This window comes from Syngnathoides biaculeatus, chromosome 5, assembly GCF_019802595.1.
Source record: "Syngnathoides biaculeatus isolate LvHL_M chromosome 5, ASM1980259v1, whole genome shotgun sequence".
Taxonomy (NCBI): domain Eukaryota; kingdom Metazoa; phylum Chordata; class Actinopteri; order Syngnathiformes; family Syngnathidae; genus Syngnathoides; species Syngnathoides biaculeatus.
In genome coordinates, this window is record NC_084644.1 from 17919046 (window position 1) to 17940634 (window position 21589).

Consider the following 21589-nt stretch of genomic DNA (forward strand, 5'->3'; position numbering starts at 1 on the left):
AAAAGTGACAATGCAGTCAAAGAATATAGAACCCCATACTTGCAAGTTTCATTGTTCTTAGCATTTTGTAATTTAAGAATAAACAAAAGAGGTTGATAACCAATAATCCAAATTACTCTGCTTTAATGTTAGATGTCATTTAAAAAATTCAAATCTAGTAATTTGAATGTTGTGGTCTAATTTAAAATGTATTAGATAATCTATCTAAGAGAGTACAACGTCATATTGACTCCTGAAAATTACATGTGATTATAAAAAAATAAACTATGCCATCTAAGTCTGAAGGCCAATGAAGCCCAACAAAATGTTATTTAAAACCAAATGATCCTTTTGGTCATTTCCTTTACCAAGTTTTGACTTAAGACAAATACTTTCATCAAGTCATATTGTACCAAATCCTATCGAGTTTTCTGGGCGGTCCTGATATTCTGTTTGGGGAATAACAATCAGAACACTACTACGGGTTGAAAAATTCCAAGGTTGATGTAAAATGGGGATTGTTCTGCAAAACCTTTAACCCTCTGAGTGAAGTTTAAACAAAGAAAGAGCCCAAGAGAGCATCTGGTCAAAGCTCGCTGGCTGCAACAAGAAGTCAGTGATGCTTAGAGTTTAGCTGGTGTAACAACTGTGGGTGTAGAGTAGGACTATGCAGGCCTAAACCCATTCAAGTTTAGCACAGGAAGCAGGTGCAGAACAAGAAGCAGCTGTGACTTATTATCCCTATTGATGGAGCTGATTCTCTTTACGTCACTGCCTTCCACTCCCATTTTCAATCACATGTGAGGAATAACCTGCAAATTCCTAACTGCAATATTAACGAAGGAGGTTACTTAAAACATGAATGAAAATATGTTTTACTCTCTGACAAGAGAATGAGTGAAGAAGCATTCATAAAATATCAAGAATATACAACTTAGTGAGTGATTAATTAAAACAAGCAAGACACTGTATATGCAATGAAAGGTCACACAACCACCCTTCTACTGCACTTCCATGGTATTTTGAGTCATTTTAAAAGTTCATTTTATAGGGCTTCAATTTTCGACTAAATTGCTGAACTTATTGTTCATTAGTAAGAGAAAATGCATATAAAGGTCTAAACATCCATCCAGTTGCCAACACCACTTAATTTTTCCAACAAAACAAAACTTTACAGTATAGACTGTTTTTGACTGACGTCACACACCTTCAGGTTTAGAACGCGGTCACCATTTTGGTTTGGTGAATTCGAGTAAATAAACTGTATCCAAGCAGGAATCATTTCAAAAAGGCGTAAGAATGGGGATGCACTGCTGTGTTATCAGTTGCTCAAACGAAAGTGGGCCTTGTAAAAAGTCTTTCTTTCGACTGCCAGCTGTGATCAAGCACCAGTGCGATAAAACGGAGCAGTTATCAAACAAACGGCGACAACTGTGGCTGTCTCATATTAGCAAAACCAATCTAGCAGCCAAGTCATTCCCTTATGTCAGAGTTTGCTCGTAGCATTTTATTCTTGGCAAGTATTGGATACCTTTTAGAATTTCACACCTACTTAGCAATAACTAGGTTTTGTGAAAGAGAAGTATTCTTTCGGGCCAAGGGCCTACATAATACTCGTGTGTGAATGCAATGCATGTCTCCAAAATCTGTATTTTTTGTTTTCTTATCAAACGTTTGCAAAAACCAGTTACCGCACCGCTAGCTGTTTCATGAGTTGAGTTAAAAACGTAACCATGGAAGTGGAGAAAGAGGTGCGGCCTCCACTTGGGACTTGTCCCGGTCGAACCTCCCTCTCTCCCCCACTCGGTAACAAAAACGAAGATAATAATCTACAACTCTTTTGTTGGTATAATCAACATAATTTAACACAACGCTGACTGGAATCACGCGATACATGTTTAAATTGTATTGTGCAGTACAGTAACCTGAGAAGTGTGGAGACACAGGTTGTTTACAATGGATACCATTGCATCACGAACCCAGCCATTGATGAATTGGTTGTAGGCCTCCAGACAATTGTAATTCTTTAGTTGGTCCATGATATAAGCGCTTGTTGAGAAGAGGAGACAGTTGACGATGTCTGTATAGGTTACCGACGCCCACATTTATGTGCTCCATTTGTGTTTCTCCAAGGCATATGGGTCGATATTGTCGATCAAAGCACACTTCTTGTCGTAACGGTTTCTTGAAACAACATCTAATGAGCCCCGATAACTTTCCAAAGTCGTTTTAGCCATCATGCGTCACTTTTAACAGCCGTACGAACATTTGTGTAACTCCGGTCTGTATGCAAAAGCAATAGTGAACGGCGTCAGTAGAATGAACCCATTCAACATGTCCAGGTGCCACAGATGTAGTCACGTGTTTGAAAACAGTCTATGGAGTCAGAAATTAAAGTAAATCCTGTGCTTTCGAGCCCATATATTTCAAACAGGATTTTAGGAATATAATATTCAACCAGGCGGCACAGTGGGGCAGCTGTAAAGAATTGGTCTCACAGTTCTGAGGACCCAGGTTCAATCCCGGCTACGCCTGTGTGGAGTTTGCATGTTCTCCCTGTTCCTGCGTGGGTTTTTTTCGGGCACTCTTCCCACATCCCAAAAACAAGCAACATTAATTGGACACTCTAAACTGCCCCTAGGTCTGATTGTTAGTGCAGCTGTTTGCATCTGTGTGCCGTGCTATTGGCTGGCAAGCAGTTCAGTGTGTACAATGACAGCTGGGATTGGCTCTAGCACTCCCGCGACCCTTGTGAGGATACACGGCTAAGAAAATTGATGGATGGATGGATGGATGGATGGATGGATGGATGGATGGATGGATGGATGGATGGATGGAATGGATGGATGGATGGAATTTTCAACCATTCGCTTGAGCGAAATAGGTATTAAAAGGAAAGCAATGTGAATGCCTTTTCAGCTGTCAGCAATTATTCTCGATAAGTAATTGATGGATGATTAAAAGAAAAACAAGAAAAGCATGTGATATGAGACCCTGTACATAGATGATTTCTAACAATTTTGACTAAACTGGCAGGTTTAAACATTGTGATGTTTCTGAACAGTCATCATTTCACCGAATGAAGACAATGTTTAAACATTACCTGGACCCATGACACTGGTTAGCAGGTTCCCTTCCCTTGCCTGCACCACACACAGACAAAGAGAAGGAAAGCTTCCTGAGGACCAATATATTTTCAAGACTTAAATGCAAAATGACCACACACATTAGGGTTGGGTGCACAGAAGGAATGCGCGAGACAACAGAGATGTGCTAAAAGGGCAGAGGATTTACAGTGGGTACAAAAAGTATTCACACCCAGTTAAATTTTTCCATTATGTTATATAGACCATATTTAGGGGAAAAAAACAATTGCTGATTTATTCAAAAGGGAAAAACTCAATATATCAATATATAATCCTCAGAACTGTGAGGCCAATGCTTTCCAGCTGTGCCACCATGCCACCCTATCATAAACACATAAATTGTAACTATAGTACATACAGTGAAGAAAATAAGTATTTGAAGGCCCTGCTATATTGTAAGTTCTTCCACTTAGACATCATGGCGGGGCCTAAAATTTTCATCATAGGTGCATGTCCACTGTGAGAGAGATAATCTAAAAAGAAAAATCCAGAAATCACAATGTTTGATTTTTTTAACAATTTATTTGTGTGATAATGGCTGCAAATGAGTATTTGAACACCTGAGAAAATCAACGTTAGGTCAAACGTTTCCTGTAGTTGTTCACCAGTTTTGGTCACACTGCAGGAGGGATTTGGGCCCACTTCTCCACACAGATCTTCTCTAGATCAGACAGGTTTCGGGGCTGTCACTGAGAAACACGGAGTTTCAGCTCCCTCCAAATATTTTCTATTGGGTTGAGGTCTGGAGACTGGAGAGGCCGCGCCAGAACTTTGATATGCTTCTCACGGAGCCACTCCTTGGTTTTCCTGGCTGTGTGCTTCGGATCATTGTTATGTTGAAAGACACAGCAACGACCCATCTTCAATACTAGGTTGTTCCCCAAAATCTCAAAATACATGGCCGGGGTCATCCTCTCCTTAATACAGTGCAGTTGTTTTGTCGCATGTGGAGAAAAACTCCCCCAAAGCACGATGCTACCACCCCCATGCTTCACATTAGGAATGGTGTTCTTGGGATGGAATTCATCATTTATGACCAAAAAGATCCATTTAGGTCTCATCTGACCACAAAACCTTCTCCCATTTCTCCTCTGGATCATCCAAATGGTCACTGGCAAATTTAAGACGGACCTTTGACGTGCTGATTTAAGCAGGGGAACCTTCCGTGCCATGCATGATGTCTAACCATGACATCTGAGTGTATTACCAAAAGTCACCTTGGAAACGGTGGTCATACATCTTTTCAGGTCATTGACCAAGTTCTGTCGTGTAGTCCTGAGTGATTCCTCACCATTCTCAGGATCAGTGAGACCCCACAAGGTAATATCTTGCATGGGGCTCCACTCCGACTGAGATTGACCATCATGTTTATCTTATTCCATTTTCTAATGATTGGTCCAAAAGTGGACCTTTTTTCACGAAGCTGCTTGGCAATTTTTCCGTACCCCTTTACAGCCTTGTGGAGTTGTACAATTTTGTCTCTGGTGTCTTTGGACAGCTCTTTGGTCTTGGCCATGTTACAAGTTTGAGTCTTACTGATTGTATGGGATTGACAGTTGTCTTTATGGCGCTAACGACCTCACACAGGTGCATCTGATTCAGGACAATACATGGAGTGGAGGTGGACTTTACAAAGGTGGACTAACAGATCTTTGAGGGTCAGAATCCTAGCTGATTGACAGGTGTTCAAATAATTATTTGCAGCTGTGTCACACAAATCGTTAAAAAAAAATACATTGTGATTTTTGGATTTTTCTTTTTAGATTAAAATGAAAAAAAAAATAAAGCATTTAAATGGCTAAAAACTGGCTTTTCCATTGGTAGCACTCGACCATGCATGATGTAGTCTCGTCAGCCTTGTGTATGAAATGCCCCATACAAATTGCTTTGCTTTAACTCACAAGTAATTGGTTTGTACATTTTGTCATCCACTAAACCACTCCTATAAAGCCAACAATTGGAGTACCACTTATAATAGAAGGACCTCATCACGTTTAGATAAAAATCCTGCATTTTTGGCTTTAGGTTTGGGTCTGTTTGCGACAGCGTCTACGCCCAGAACTGGACCAGAGCCTGCTAGTTAGTGACCTATCGCCTAGATTAAAAAGAAGATTAACAACACAGTGAAACTGTGCTGGAGCACATTGTTTTCACTCAGAACTGGCCTGACCATGTTCAGTGTATAGAGAGGTTATCTTTGGAAAATACTGTATATGTGTTGTACACTGTAAAGTGCTGCTAGCATTGCTGCAAATGTTGAAGAAGTGAGGGGTCAGTCTGTCAGTGTCCAGACCACATGTTGCAGACTGTATCAACTTAATCTGATATGGTGTTTTCCCAGTTGGAAGGCTCTTCCAAAGATGATGCACAACAAAGCTCTGACACAGTTTGGGTAAGATAAGAAGACTAAAAAATAATAACTCTATAAGCCCGATTTGGATATTTTCACATGGGAATATACTCACTTTTGCTTCCAGCATCTTACACATTAATGGCTTTGTGAAGACAGTAAATACTTTTTATGAATGTGTTGTATTTTCTGTGTTTTCCCATGAAAATAGAATAAAATATTTATCAAGCTGTGATGGCGGTGCTCACTTTTGTGAGGTAGCGTAGACCCCTACAATTCGTGAAGGACAGGGATAGAGTCCTACCACAAATGGCAAATTTCTTAGAATAACTGATCCTCCCCTGCCAGTGATTTTAAATGTGTATAATAATTACCAGTACTTACTAACAAAACACTCATTCATTCATTTGTTCATCTTCCGCTCGTCTTATCCTCACTAGGGTCACAGGCATGTTGAAGCCTATACCAACTATCTTCGGTAGAGAGGCGGGATATACCCTGAAATGGTCGCCAGCTAAACACAGAACAAATATAAACAAAACTATTTGGACATTCAGATCTATGGGCAATTTTAGAGTATTCAATTAACAAACCCCACATGTTTTTGGGGATGTGGGAGAAAACCAAAATATCTGTAGAAATTTTAGCCAGACATGGGGAGAATATGCAAAGTCCACACAGGCGGGACCAGGACTCAAACCACAGTCCTCAGAACTGTGACGTGGATGTGCCAGTCAGTCATCCACCATGCCTACTGACGAAACAAACAAAAATAAATAATGGAAAACTGGTCCACTCACAAATAACATTATCATTTCATACGGATTTGTATAGTTTTTGGAAAACAAGCTACAAAATGATGGGTGTCTCTCTTTCTATCTCTCTCACACACACACAATATTCTTTCAATAGATCAGGATGGACAATGTTAGAAATGAACCACTGTCGAGGGCCACACCAAACTCAATTGCGTTCAGTATTAATTTGATGTATTTATTCAACACAAATTGTATTGTTTTATAAGGGTGCTGTGAGTATATATGTTGTTATAAAGCGGAAATAAACAATGGTAAACAATTATAAGCAGATAAGTCTCCAGAAGAGACGGGAAAATACAGTGACCTAGAAGAGCAGAGGTAAAAGCACACAACTGGATTACATTTTGTGCAGACGATGTAATCTGAAGGTGGTTAGTGATTGTAAGGTAGTGAGTGGTGGAGGAGAGTGTAGCTCGACACCATAGGATGGTGGTGTGTAGAATGACTCTGGTAGCGGGTAGAGCGATTAAGAAGACAAAGGTAGAGCAGAGAATCAGGTGGTGGAAGTTGAGAAAGGAAGAATGTTGTATGGCCTTTCTGAAAGAGGTAAGACAGTCTCTAGATGGACAGGAAGAGCTCCCAGAAAACCGGAATACTACTTCCAAGGTACTCGCGAAGGCGGGCAGGAGAGTACTTGGGGTTCCTTCTGGTAGGAAAGGAGAGAAGGAGACTTGGTGGTGGAACCCCAAAATACAAGTAGTCATCCAAGATAAGAGATGAGTGAAGAAGAAGTGGGACAAGGAGAGGACTGAGGAGAGGCGAAAGGAATACATTGAGATGCGTTGTCGGGCAAAGGTAGAGGTGGCAAAGGCTAAACAAGAGGCATATGACGACATGTACTCCATGTTTGATACGAAAGAAGGAGAAAAGGAGCTCTACAAGTTGGCCAGACAGAGGGATATAGATGGGAAGGATGTGCAGCAACGAAAGGTGATCAAGTATAACGATGGAAATATGTTGACTGGTCCCAGTTGTGTACCAAGTAGATGGAAAGAGTACTTTGAGAAGTTAATGAATGAAGAAAATGGGAGAGAAGGAAGAGTACAAGAGGCAAGTGTGAAGGATCAAGAAGTGGCAATTATTATTAAGGGGGAAGTTAGAAAGGCACTACAAAGGACGAAAAATGGAAAGGCAGTTGGTCCTGATGACATACCGGTGGAAGTATGGAAGCAATTTGAAGAGGTGACAGTGAAGGTTTTGACCTATTTGTCCAATAGAATACTAGCAGGAGAGAAGATACCAGAAGAAAGGAGGAAAGTGTGCTGTTCCCCAATTTTAAGAACAAAGGCGATGTTCAGAGCTGTGGAAACTATAGAGGAATAAAGATGATGAGCCACACAATGAAGTTATGGGAAAGAGTAGTGGAGGAATGAAATGAGCTCATTTGAAGGACAACCAAAGTTGGATGTTTTGGAGACAAGGTTAGAGAGACCAGACTTCGATGGTTTGGACATGTTTAGAGGCGAGGGAGTGAGTATATTGGCAGAAGGGTGCTGAGGATGGTGCTGCCAGGCAAAAGAGCACGAGGAAGACCAAGGAAAAGGTTGATGGATGTTATGAGAGAAAACATGAGGGCACTTGGTGTTAGAGAGGAAGATGCACGAGATAGGCTTAGATGGAAAAAGATGATACGCTGTGGCGACCCCTAATGGGACAAACCGAAAGGAAAAGAAGAAGAAGAAACAATTATAAGTGTGTCTGTTTCTTTCGGCTTTTCCCTTTCTCAGATGAACGCATATATATGTTTGGCACAATTTTTACGCCGGATGCCCTTCCTGACGCAACCCTTCTCAGGGAGTGGAGGCCCCAGTGGGATACGATCCCACAACCCCTGGTTTACCAAACCAGTGCTCTAACCACTGAGCTACGGGGCTTCTAGAAACAATTATAAGTAATAAATAAAATAACTAACAAGTTATAGCTTTTTTAATCAACATTTATTACAAAGCCCAGTCTGAAATAGAGGAATTACCTTAAATGTTACAGCAGCCTTGGTGCAGTAGAAACCGATTGAAACAACAGGCTCCTTGAGTGTGTGCTGTTGAGGATTATTTGGGATGCTCCCTGTCTCTCTTTGCTGATAGACACCTTCCTCATATTCATCTGAGTTCACAATGGCTGGGACAAAGGACCAAGCCCAAGACACCCAGCCCTGGTTATTATCTGCAGAAAGACCCGGATTCATGCAGAACTCTTGACTGGAGTAATGGGTTGGACTGTGATTCTCCATGCCCATATCTAGCCCTGAAACAAAAATATGCAAATCGTAAAAAGCATACAGTCATTAAACTGTACAGTGCTACCTTGCTAGTGGTGAAACAAAACTTGACAGCTTGGTATTAGTAAGCACATAAGTCCATAATAAATACCGTACCTATAACCCTAAAAGCAGTGAACTAGTGGAGTCAGGAAATACAATATTGACATATATATTTATATCCGCTATATATGTGCGTGTGTATTTTTATTTATGTATTTATTTTTAAACATTGACAGGTATCCATCCAAATTCAGCAACAGTGCAGTGTCTTATATAGCCCATGTAATTTGACTACAAAACTGTGTTCCGGTTTTAAGAGAAAATGGCAAAGAAGCAAAGTGTGAATCTAAACCAGGGTATAATACAGTGAAGAAAAGTATTTGAACACCCTGCTATATTACATTATTTTGTTCACTGTACTTAGATGTGGCTCTTGTTCATTGAAAAGTGACCCTTTGACATTAACATACAAAAACATTGTTGCCAATCAGATTGGAATTAAAATGTTCTTAGAATTACAGTCAAATGGTGTCTAAGATTAAGAAAATACATGCTGAACTGTTTCAGAGATTCAGAGATTTAATCTATATTAATATTACACTGAAGAAAATAATAACATAGTGCAACTTCTCCCACTTGGAAATCATGGAGGGGTCTGAAATTTTCATCGTAGATGTCCACTGTGAGAGAGATAATCTAAAAAGAAAAATCCAGATGTGACAATATATGATTTTTTAACAATTTATTTGTGTGATACAGCCGCAAATAAGTATCTGAACACCTGTGTATCAGCTAGAAATCTGACCCTCAAAGACCTGTTAGTCCGTCTTTAAAAGTCCACCACCACTCCATGTATTATCCTGAATCAGATGCACCTGTGTGAGGTCGTTAGCGGCATAAAGACACCTGTCAACCACATACAATCAGTAAGACTCAAACTTTAACATGGCCAAGACCAAAGAGCTGGCCAAAGACACCAGAGACAAAATTGTACAACTCCACAAGGCTGGAAAGGGCTACGGAGAAATTGCCAAGCAGCTTGGTGGAAAAAGGTCCACTGTTGGAGCAATCATTAGAAAATGGAGTAAGATAAGCATGATGGTCAATCGCAATCGGAGTGGAGCCCCATGCAAGGTATTATCTCGTGGGGTCTCACTAATCCTTAGAAAGGTAAGGAATGCCCAGGACTACAGGACAGGACTTGGTCAATGACCTGAAAAGAGCTGGGACCAACGATTCCAAGGTGACTGTTGGTAATACACTAAGACGTCATGGTTTGAAATCATACATGGCACGGAAGGTTCCCCTGGTTAAACCAGCACATGTTGATGATACAGAGGAGTCATAGGAGAAAGTTTTATGGTCAGATGACACCAAAATGGAACTTTTTGGTCATAATTTCACTAACCCTGTTTGGATGAAGACAAATGATAAGTTCCATCCAAAGAACACCATCCCTATTGTGAAGCATGAGGGTGGTACCATGATGCTTTGGGGTGTTTTTCTGCACATGGGACAGGACGACTGCACTGTATTAAGGAGAGGATGACCGCGGCCATGTATTGTGAGATTTTGGGGAACAACCCCTTCCTTCAGTCCGAGTATTGAAGATGGGTCGTAGCTGGGTCTTTTAACATAGCAATGACCCAAAGCACACAGCCAGGAAAACCAAGGATTTGCTCCGTAAGAAGCATATCAAGGTTCTGGCGTGAGCTAGCCAAACTCCAGACTTAACCCCAATAGAAAATCTTTGGAGGGAGCTGAAACTCCATGTTTCTCAGTGACAGCCCAGAAACCTGTCTGATCTAGAGAAGATCTGTGTGGAGGAGTGGGCCAAAATCCCTCCTGCAGTGTGTGCAAACCTGGTCAACAACTACAGGAAACGTTTGACCTCTGTAATTGCACACAAAGGCTACTGTACCAAATATTAACATTAGTTTTCTCAGGTGTTAAAATACTTATTTGCAGCTGTCATCATTAAATCATTAAAAAAAAAATCATACATTGTGAGTGTATGGGGTGGACAGGTGTCTTTATGCCGCTAACAACCCCACACATGTGCATCTGAGTCGCGGTAATAAATGGAGTGAAGGTGGACTAACAGACAGACTAACAGGTCTTTTGAGGGTCAGAATTCTATCTGATACACAGGTGTTCAAATACTTATTTGCAGCTGTATCACACAAATCGTTAAAAAAAAAAAATCATACATTGTGATTTCTGGATTTGTCTTTTTAGATTATCTCTCAGAGTGGATATGCAACTACAATGAAAATTACAGACCCCTCCATGATTTCTAAGTGGGAGAACTTGCAATATAGCAGGGTGTTCAAATACTTATTTTCTTCACTGTATCTCTGCTTTTATTTGTTTTACACAACATTCCAACTTAGTTGAAATTGGGGTTTCTACACAAATATCTTGTAATGAGCATCTTATGTGACTAGACAAATGTGCAACAAAGTAAGCGAGAATATAGATACAATCTTGGACAGAAAAATGAGCTGGTAAATCATGGGAACAAGACAAGAGTGATGATTAAAAAAAACAATGACAATTTTGTTTGTATCATTCAACCATGATTGAATAATGCAAACAAAGTTGTCCTCAATTATTATTTCAGTGAACCTAGAAGTAATGTATACAGACTGGCATGTTGGTCATTTTTTTGTATAAAAAAAAAAAAAAAAAAAACGCCTCTGAATGTACTCATCCTTCACAGGTTTGAACTACACCACTCTTCATTTTCTGATCTCGAACCTTCATCTCATGCCTGTTAGCATAATGATGGAGAAAGAGGAAGCTGATGTCAACACACAAGAATGTGTAATCCCATTCCTTGCAGGCTCATGTCCTCTGCAGGAAAACAATCCAGTCTGTGAGGTCATTGCTTAGGAATCCCAAAGGCTAAAGAGGAGGTGAAAATATGACATTTTAATTAAATGTTTCACTTGGTGAAATGGCAGTTGGAAGGCCAATGTTATGGTAAAATTATCTCTCTTCTTCAGTGTTCCAGTCATATTTGGTCTCCCCACTGCCCTACCTCCCCCTCCTGTGGTAGCTTTTGAGGTGTCACTTCAACAAGTTAAGCTGTTCTGCTTCATGTCACATGCTGACAAAGCCTACATTTGAATTTTGAGAAAATCTGAATAAAAGAGCAATTATGAACGGAATGATCAAAACACAGCCGCTTAAGTAGACTTTGAAGTATTAATCCAAAGAAGTGAGTGAAAAATTCCCAGAGATGTGGCTGATTCACTGCATCTGCAGAAATAAAATGACCATGGTTTCTCACATTAGTTCAGCCTAAGCTTTCGTGGCTGAATCTAAAATAACTAAAATCGGAGTATCAATGTCCAAAGTAGGGCTCCAGGGGCAGCATTTAACACCTGTCGCTTTGCCCCACATCTTAAATAACAAGTGGCTATGTAAGTGAGTGACCATTTGATTGACACTGAGAAAGACCAAGGAGGACAAATGGGAGAAAGGCTGTGCCTTCAGAGGCCAGCAGATGTCTCTCCATGTTTATGCAAGGGAAAGGTGGACTGATCACCTGCTGCATTAGGAAACCCTGAAATATTAGTACTCTCATTTGTTCTCTGTCATATTATATCAGTGCATTTTATTTTCAGAGCCTAGATGAATACAAAATGTACTTATATGACAGGATTGGGCAGCTCTGAATAAAGCCAAGTATACATTTATTAAAAATATATTCATAATCCAGCAAACGAGCATGTTCTGTGAGGCAAAGATCCATGGGAAAATTTTGAGGGAAAAAAGTTCACACAATTCTAAAAAGATCATGGTAAATTAATATACAAGATTCAAATCACCTATTTAATGAAAGTATTTAATTGTTCAGGCTGTCAGTATACATCACTGGCATACTGTAAATAGACGACAAAGGAATACAGTAGTGCCATGAGATATGATTTGTATGATTCATTCCGTGACCACAAAGGTAATTCAAATCACTCGTATTACAAATCATCTTTCCCCATTGAAATAAATGAAAATTACATTCACTTGTTTCAACCAATTTGGAAAAACTCCCACAGTAAAATTTTACTGTATTATTATTATTTTTTTATGTAAAGCGTTAAACAATTTGTGCATAATGATCTATTGCCGCAATACTATTCAGTGTGCTGCTACATCTGGTGTTCCCGCCTTGGCCACTGGAAAGCAATACTGTACGATTCAGTCATGCAGACAAAGAATAAACGACTACTCTGTAAGTTTCTACAACATTAGTCATTTTTCATAGAGGATAAATGATAAACCTACGTGTATCATGATACAATCGGTCTACGTTCTACTCCACCATATGTTCAAATATCTGTTGGTTAAAGTGTTGTATCACCATGATCATTGAGTTTAATGTCAAATGTATTAATGCTGCTTATTGTAAAGTAATTTCAATTGAGTTTAGTTTGGATAGATTCCTGTGGTATCCAAGATGTTCTCTCATGGCACACTTGTGTGTCACGCCACATTGGTTGGGAATTACTGAGGTCAATAATGTATTTTATTCTTCTGGTGTTATGATTGGGGAGAGGATGCAAGGATAGTCGAATGTTCATGCACAATGCAGAATTGCTACCAGTCCTATCCCAGCAAACACACAGCCAGTTCCTTTACTCTTGATTATTTCCAGCAATATAAGCTCTGCATGTACTTGGGTTCCAAGAGCTTTTCCCCTCTTGTATATATTTTGTGAAAGGATACCAATTCATTCTCAGAGCCTCCAAACACTGTAGCAGTCGCATGACACCAATTTTTGCATCTGGCACTGAAAACCATATAATTAAATACTCCCGAAGTACCCCCCACTTGATCCCAAAGGGGAAGAGTCACACACCTTCTCCAAGTCCAAAATACACATGTAGACTGCGTGGGCGAACTCCGACGCACCCTTGAGGATCGTGCCAAGGGTGGAGAGCTGGTTCTACTGTTCCACAGCGAGGACAAAAACCACATTGCTCCTCCTGGATTTGACTTCTCAATGGACCCTCATCCTCAGCACTCCTGAATAGACCTTACCAGGGAGGCTGAGGAGTGTGGTGCCCCTGTAGTTGGAACAGACCATCCGGTCCTCCTTCTTAAAAAGGGAGACCACCAACCCCGTCAGGCAATCCAGAGACACTGTCCCCGATGTCCACGTGATGTTGCATAGGTGTGTCACACAGCAAAGCCCCACAACATTCAGAGTTTTGAGAGAACTCCGGGTGAATCACATCTACCCCCGGGGCCCTGCTACCGAGGAGTTTTTTAAAGGAATACTCCGCTGAACAATGAAAAGCCTTAATCTGATAGGTCATGGCATATGTACTGTACCTTGAAAATTTGATCTGATATCATTTAATTGTGTTTTGAAAGGATTTTATCAGCAATTACAAATTTTAATGGGCGCCGGCATTTTGGAGTGTCACATGACAGGAAGTGACATCTCCTGTGCGCATGCAAAGGAATACACAATCACGGACAGCGCTGATTTCTAGGATTTATTCTCACCTGATGAAGAAATAGCAGTATCAGTTGATTGGGAAGACGGAGGAATACGTCCATAAAGATTTGAACCTGTGGCTATAAATGATGGTGAATATTTGGATGGATTTTCGGACGGGAATGACGCAGAGTCTGACTAGCTAACTAACCACAGGCACAGAACGGTCGAACGCTGATCGTGTCGGAACAATAATTCTGGAAACTTTTGACAAAGGTCGCTCAAAGAAAAAATATGAGGAGTACCGAAGTTTTCAACAAGAATGGACAGCCTTTGTGGAGAGGGAGGGTTCTGCTGGGAGTTTAAATTCACAGATGGGGAGTATGTCAAAGCAATCGTACTCGACGTTGACAATTAACATTTTGCCAACTTTGCATAAAGACAAGATAATCAAACAAATAAAAGACATGCCTTTGTTGGCAAGAACTGTTCACCATCATGATGGCAAATCAAATTGAATTACAGTCACAATGAATGGATGGAAGTCTCAACGCCAGCATGACGTATGAAAGCACAAGAAGTAGCATTAATGGTAGGAAGTACTTTTGTCATCATTGGGTAGCAACGTCAAAACAATTTTATTTAAGACTTATTGAACTCATGTCGCCCACACTTCGCTAGCCACTGGGTCCTTAAATGTTTCTTTTTCTAACTGGGCAGAATATGCCACCAAGCATTCCTCGAATTATTTCTACCCGAATTATGGCAAAACTTCGCGATACAGTTTCGTGTGCCCAATGGTGGTGGTACTGCATGTGATTAAGCTACAAATCGGTCATAATTTCTTTGTTTACACCCAGAATACGTCACATCCACGCAAGGTCATGTGACTCTCTGAAATCGCAGTGCCCATGAAAATTCGTAAACGCCGATAAAAGTCCTCTCAAAACACCATTAAATGATATCGCATTGACCAAAAATTTTCAAGGTTCAGTACATATGACATGACCTACCTGATTAAGGCTTTTCATTGTTCAGCATAATTTTCCTTTAAAATCCAGAAATCACAATGTATCATTTATTAACGGTTTATTTGTGTGATACAGCTGCAAATAATTTTTTGAACACCTGTCTATGAGCTAGAATTCTGACCCTCAAAGACCTGTTAGTCCGCCTTTAAAAGTCCACCTCCACTCCATGTATTATTCTGAATCATATGCACCTGTGTGAGGTCTTTAGCTGCATAAAGACACCTGTCCACCCCATACAATCAGTAAGACTCAAACTTGTAACATGGCCAAGACCAAAGGGCTGCCCAAAGACACCAGAGACAAAATTGTATAACCCCACACGGCTGGAAAGGGCCACGGAGAAATTGCCAAGCAGCTTGGTCAAAAAAGGGCCACTGTTGGAGCAATCATTAAAAAATGTAAGAACCTAAACATGACTGTCAATCTCAATCGGAGTGGAGCCCCATGCAAGATATTACCTGATGTAGTCTCAATGATCCTTCGAAAGGTGAGGAATCAGCCCAGGACTACAGGACAGGACTTGGTCAATGACCTGAAAAGAGCTGGGACCACTATTTCAAAGGTGACTGTTGGTAATACACTAAGACTTCATGGTTTGAATTCATGCATGGCACGGAAGATTCCCCTGCTTAAACCAGCACATGTCAAGGGCCGTCTTTAGTTTGCCAATGACCATTTGGATGATACAGAGGAGTCATTGGAGAATGTTTTGCGATCAGATGAGACCAAAATTGAACTTTTCGGTCATAATTCCACTAAACATGGTTGGAGGAAGACGAATGATGAGTTCCATCCCAAGAACACCATCCCTACTGTGAAGCATTAGGGTAATAGAATCATGCTTTTGGGGTGTTTTTCTGCACATGGGAATGGACGATTGCACTGTATTAACACAATCATGGGCAGGTTGGCAATTTTTTGCCTTATTGAGATAAAAGTCTCCGAACAGGCCACAATCAAGGAAATAACCCTTTTTTTTTCCATTTAACGCATATAACAAAGGGCAAAAAAGATGTACCCTCCCAAAACTGGGACAGGTATGTTATGTCTGTGAAGTGGTACATAGTAGAGATATGTTTTATTAATCAATTCTTATTCTAGAATGACACCTAAGCATTAATAATACTGATTGATTAGCATTTTGAAGACAAACTAGGTTGCTTACCGACCTTTCTCCCCTTCTTCTCTTGGAAAACGCTCCATGTGTACTTGAGGCAGCCACGTTGGGTCAGTAAGAAAAGGGAAATAACTCCATGCTAACTTTGACGGATGAGTTATCCTCTCTTGATACCAAATTATGGCTTCAGGTTAAAACGCTTAAATATTTTGATATCCTGAAGGATATAATGCATGAAAATAATGATGAAAAATGGGACGCTGCCCACGAATGTGTTCAGGAGAGGATGACCACGGCCATGTATTGTGAGATTTTGGGGAACAATCTCTTTCCCTCAGTCAGAGCATTGAAGATGGGTCGTGGCTGGGTCTTTCAACATGACAACGACCCAAAGCACACAAACAGGAAAACCAAGGAGTGGCTACGTAAGAAGCATATCAAGGTTCTGGCGTGGCCTGGCCAGTCTCCAGGCCTCTAAACCCAATAGAAAATATTTGGAGGGAGCTGAAACTCCGTGTTCCTGACCAACAGCTCAGAAACCTGTCTGATCTAGAGAAGATCTGTGTGGAGGAGTGGGCCAAAATCCCTTTTGCAGTGTGTGCAAACCTGGTCAACAACTAAAGGAAACGTTTGACCTCTGTAATTCCAAACAAAGGCTACTGTACTAATTATTAACATTGGTTTTCTCAGGTGTTCAAATACTTATTTGCAGCTGTATCACACAAATGAATCGTTAAAAAAAAAAAACAATCATATATCGTGATTTCTGGATTTTTCTTTTTAAGATTATCTCTCTCACAGTGGACATGCACCTGCGATGAAAATTTCAGACCCCTCCATGATTTCTAAGTGGGAGAACTTTTAATTTAGCACGTTGTTCAAATACTAATTTTCTTGACTGTATTGTGACCTATATAAATGTTTTGTGATCGATGGAACTCTACTGGGAATGTAGACTTTGGCGATAAAAAGTATATTTTTTTTAATTGGAAATGACTGCTGGTTTTATTTTCTCGAGCGAACTATACAGTGCCTCGTGAAAGTATTTGGCCCCCTTGAACTTTTCAACCTTTCGCCACATTTCAGACTTCAAACATAAAGATGTAAAATTTAAGTTTTTTGTCAAGAATCACGGGGACTGGGACGCAGTTGTGAAGTGGAAGGACATTTATTGGATATTTTAAACTTTTTTAACAAATAAAAACCTGAAAAGTTGGGTGTGGAATAGTATTCGGCCCCTTTGCATAAATACTTTGTAGCGCCACCTTTTGCTGCTATTACAGCTGCAAGTCGCTTGGGGTATGTCTCTATCAGTTTTGCACATTCAGAGACTCAAATTCTCGCCCATTCTTCCTTGCAAAACAAACAGCACAAGCTCATTGAGGTTGGATGGAGAGCGTTTGTGAACAGCAGTCTTCAGCTATGTCCACAGATTGTTGAATGGATTAAGGTCTGGACTTTCACTTGGCCATTCTAACACCTGTGTATGTTTATTAGTGAACCATTCCATTGTCGATTTGGCTTGATGTTTTAGATCATTGTCCTGTCGGAAGATAAATCTCAGTCACAGTCTCAGGTCTTTTGCAGACGAACAGGTTTTCTTCCAGACTGGTCTTGTATTTGGCTCCATTCATCTTCCCATCAATTTTAACCATCTTACCTGTCCCTGCTGAAGAAAAGCAGGCCCAAACCATGAGGCTGCCATCACCATGTTTGACAGTGGGGATGGTGTGTTCAGGGTGATGAGCTGTGTTGCTTTTAAGCCAAACATATCGTTTTGTATTGTGGCCAAAAGTTTGATTTTGGTTTCATCTTACCAGAGCACCTTCTTCCACATGTTTGGTGTGTCTCCCAAGTGGCTTGTGGCAGACTTTAAACAAGACTTTTTTTGGATATCTTTGAGAAATGTCTTTCTTCTTGCCACTCTTCTATAAAGGCCCGATTTGTGCAGTGTACAGCTGATTGTTGTCCCATGGACACACTCTCCCACCTCAGCTGTAGATCTCTGCAGTTCATCCAGAGCGATCATGGTCCTCTTGGTGACATCACTGATCAGTCTTCTCCTTGTTTGAGGTGAAAGTTTGGAGGGACGGCCGGAACTTGGTCGATTTGCAGTGGTCTGATAATCTTTCCATTTCAATATGATTGCTTGCACAGTGCTCCTTGAGCTGTTTAAAGCTTGGGAAATCTATTTGTATCCAAAACCGGCTTCAAAATTCTCCACAACAGTATCTCGGACCTGCCTGGTGTGTTCCTTGGTCTTCATGATGCTCTGTGCACTTTAAACAGAATTGATTTAACATGAACAAAGGCTCCAGGTATGATTGTGTATAATGCAGTGTGGACACGTTTGCGAGGGAAGTCAGGAACATGTGTGTTTAAGTTGGCTCCAGGATGTGAGGAGTGTGATTTCCTATGAGGTTCAAATCAGAAACTAAAAGATGGGGCTGTGTTTGATTTACCCTTTTTTTTCTTCACTTGATCTTTCTACACACATGGAGGGCTCAAGCTTGATGACAATAGTCTGTGTTCATTTAAATATGCTCAGATTGATTTGCTGAAAAAGCAGAAGATACACTATGATAAAAGTGATGTATTTTGTCCCATTTGTAAGGAAAGAGAAAAAAAATACAGTACATTTCTAGAAAAGCACTGCTATGTTACAGCACTTACATGAGGGTCCTCGACATTAACTATTTTCATAAACTCCAGCACAATTACCACAATAACTGTGAAATTAACTTAAGTCTTGCTTTTTTTTTTTCCATGGCACACTCAGACTGCTTTTTTAAACATAAAAAATAGAGACCATTGAAAACAAACATTTGAAAAGCATAATATTTGATATTAGATTGAAATGATGTAGAGGAAAAGTCACTGACCAGGTAAATTTGTTCCAGCTTCTCTGGCATGACAGCTGGGCTCTCGTTCTCCTTCTTTGTGCCCTCCTATTTCCCCATAGTAGAGTGCAATAATGAGTTGCAAAATGCGGATAAACATGGGAAGCTGCTGATCTGTAATTGACAATTTCAAGCTATCAACCATGGTTTGTATCTGAGGAGACAGAAGAAATTACAAATTAATTTAATAGAGAAATCAATTCATAAAACCACATTTTTTTTTCATTTAATATCCTAACACAAACTAATCTAGGTAGTTATTCAAAACTGATCAATTACCAGCAGATAGAAAACCAAAAATCAGTTGTCTGCATGCGAGTGGAATGAGAGGAAGACATTACAGTGAAGAAAATAAGTATTTGAACACCCTGCTATATTGCACTTAGAAATCATGGAGGGGTCTGAAATGTTCATCATAAGTGCATGTCCACTTTGAGAGAGATAATCTAAAAAAAAAAATCCAGAAATCACAAAATATGATTTTTTAACGATTTTATTTGTGTGATACTGCTGCAAATACATATTTGAACATCTATCTGCTAGACCTGATAGTCCGCCTTTAAAAGTCCACCTCCACTCCATGTATTATCCTGAATCAAATGTGCCTCTGTGAGGTCATCAGCTGCATATAGACACCTGTCCACCCCATACAATCAGTAAGAGTCAAAATTGTAACATGGCCAAGACCAAAGAGCTGTAAACTAGAAAAAAAAATGTGCAACCCTCCATGGCTCAAAAGGGCTACGGAGAAATTGCCAAGCAGCTTGGTGAAAAAAGGTCAACTATTGGACCAATCATTGGAAAATGGAAGAAGCTGAACATGATGGTCAATCTCAATCGAGTGGTGCCCCATGCAAGATGTAACCTCGTGGGGTCTCAATGATTCTTAGAAAGGTGAGGAATCAGCCCAGGACTACACGACAGGACTTGGTCAATGACCTGAAAAGAGCTGGGACTACCAATTCCAAGGTGACTGTTGGTAATAAACTAAGATATCATGGTTTAAAATCATGGTTCCCCTCCTTGAACCAGCACATGTCAAGGCCCATCTTGAGTTTGCCAATGATCATTTGGATGATACAGAGGAGTCATGGGAGAAGGTTTTGTGGTCAAATGAGACCAAAATGGAACTTTTTGGTCATAATTCCACTCAGCATCTTTGGAGGAAAACGAATGATGAGTTCCATCTCAAGAATAACCATCCCTACTGTGAAGCATGGGGGTTAGTTGCCTCATGCTTTGTGGATGTTTTTCTGCACATGGGACAGGACAACTGCACTGTATCAAGGAGAGGATGACCGCGGTCATGTATTTTGGGGAAGAACCTCTTTCCTTCAGTCGGAGCATTGAAGATGGGTCGTGGCTGGGTCTTTCAACATGACAATGACCCGAAGCACACAGCCCGGAAAACCATGGAGTGGCTCCGTAAGAAGCATATCAAGGTTCTGGCGTGGCCTAGCCAGTCTCCAGACCTAAACCCAATAGAACATCTTTGGAGGGAGCTGCAACTCCGTGTTTCTCAACAACAGCCCAGAGACCTTTCAGACCTTGAGAAGATCTGTGTGGAGGAGTGGGCCAAAATCCCTCCTGCTTTGTGTGCAAACCTGGTGAACAACTACAGGAAACATTTGACCTCTGTAATTGCAAACAAAGGCAACTGTACAAAATATTGACAATGGTTTTTTCAGGTGTTTAAATACTTATGTGCAGCTGTATCACACAAATAAATCATTAAAAAAAATCAAACATTGTGATTCATGGATTTTTCTTTTTAGATTGTCTGAATCATAGTGGACATGCACCTACGATGAAAATTTCAGACCCCTCCATGATTTCTTAGTGGGAGAACTTGCAATATAGGAGGGTGTTGAAATACTTATTTTCTTCACTGTATAAGCTTAAAGAACTAAGTACACAAGGAAGGGCTAAATGAAAATCAATTTAACTTGCTCATGTTATTTCTTACCAAGTAATACAACAAGCAACAATGTATTAATTGGTGGGTCATGAATAAATGTCTGCTTCAAGGATTTGTTAAACCTGTATGTACACCCAGTGATGATGACGAAGAAATTGCACTATCGGTTGATCGGGAAGACGGAGGAATACATTCATACAGATTTGAACCTGTGGCTGTAATTAATGTTGAATATTCGGATGGTTCTTCGGGCGGAATGACGTGGAATCTGACTACTTGAAGGGCTACGCGCAACATTAGTGCGTAAACAAAGGCCCCCGGGAGCTCCGGGCTGGCAGCCGCGGATTGTTCTTCGGATGGCAATGACGCGGAGTCTGACGAGCGAGCTCTGGCGGAGGCCATTAGGCCCGGATGCCAAAGCTAGGTTAAAGGCCTCTGCCACCACCGGAGCTCTGCCCCGCCTTCCCGACCTTCAACGTTCGGGGAGGCCTTTAGCCGAGCTTCGGTGGGGGCGGAGGCCTTTTGTCTAGCTTCGGTGTCCGGGGCTAGCGAAGCGGGCGGCAGCGGGCCATGAGCCGAGCTCCCAGGCGGCAGAGGCCGTTAGTCCCGGACGCCGAAGCT

At 40.7% G+C, this 21589-nt stretch overlaps 1 protein-coding gene across 12 annotated transcripts in view; it reads right to left on the reverse strand.

The window, feature by feature from the left end:
* LOC133500420 (intermembrane lipid transfer protein VPS13B-like) overlaps positions 1-21589 on the reverse strand; it is a 506059-nt gene that overhangs the window by 435538 nt on the left and 48932 nt on the right. For all 12 annotated transcript variants that reach the window (XR_009794884.1, XR_009794885.1, XM_061819054.1 and 9 more), the window contains exons 7-8: positions 19033-19204; positions 8266-8537 (exon numbers count right to left, since the gene is read on the reverse strand). Coding sequence is in view for 10 of the 12 variants with exons in the window: in XM_061819054.1 (XP_061675038.1) it covers positions 8266-8537; positions 19033-19204 (444 nt within the window). In the remaining 2 variants the exon portion in view is untranslated. The remainder of the gene's footprint in view (positions 1-8265; positions 8538-19032; positions 19205-21589) is intronic.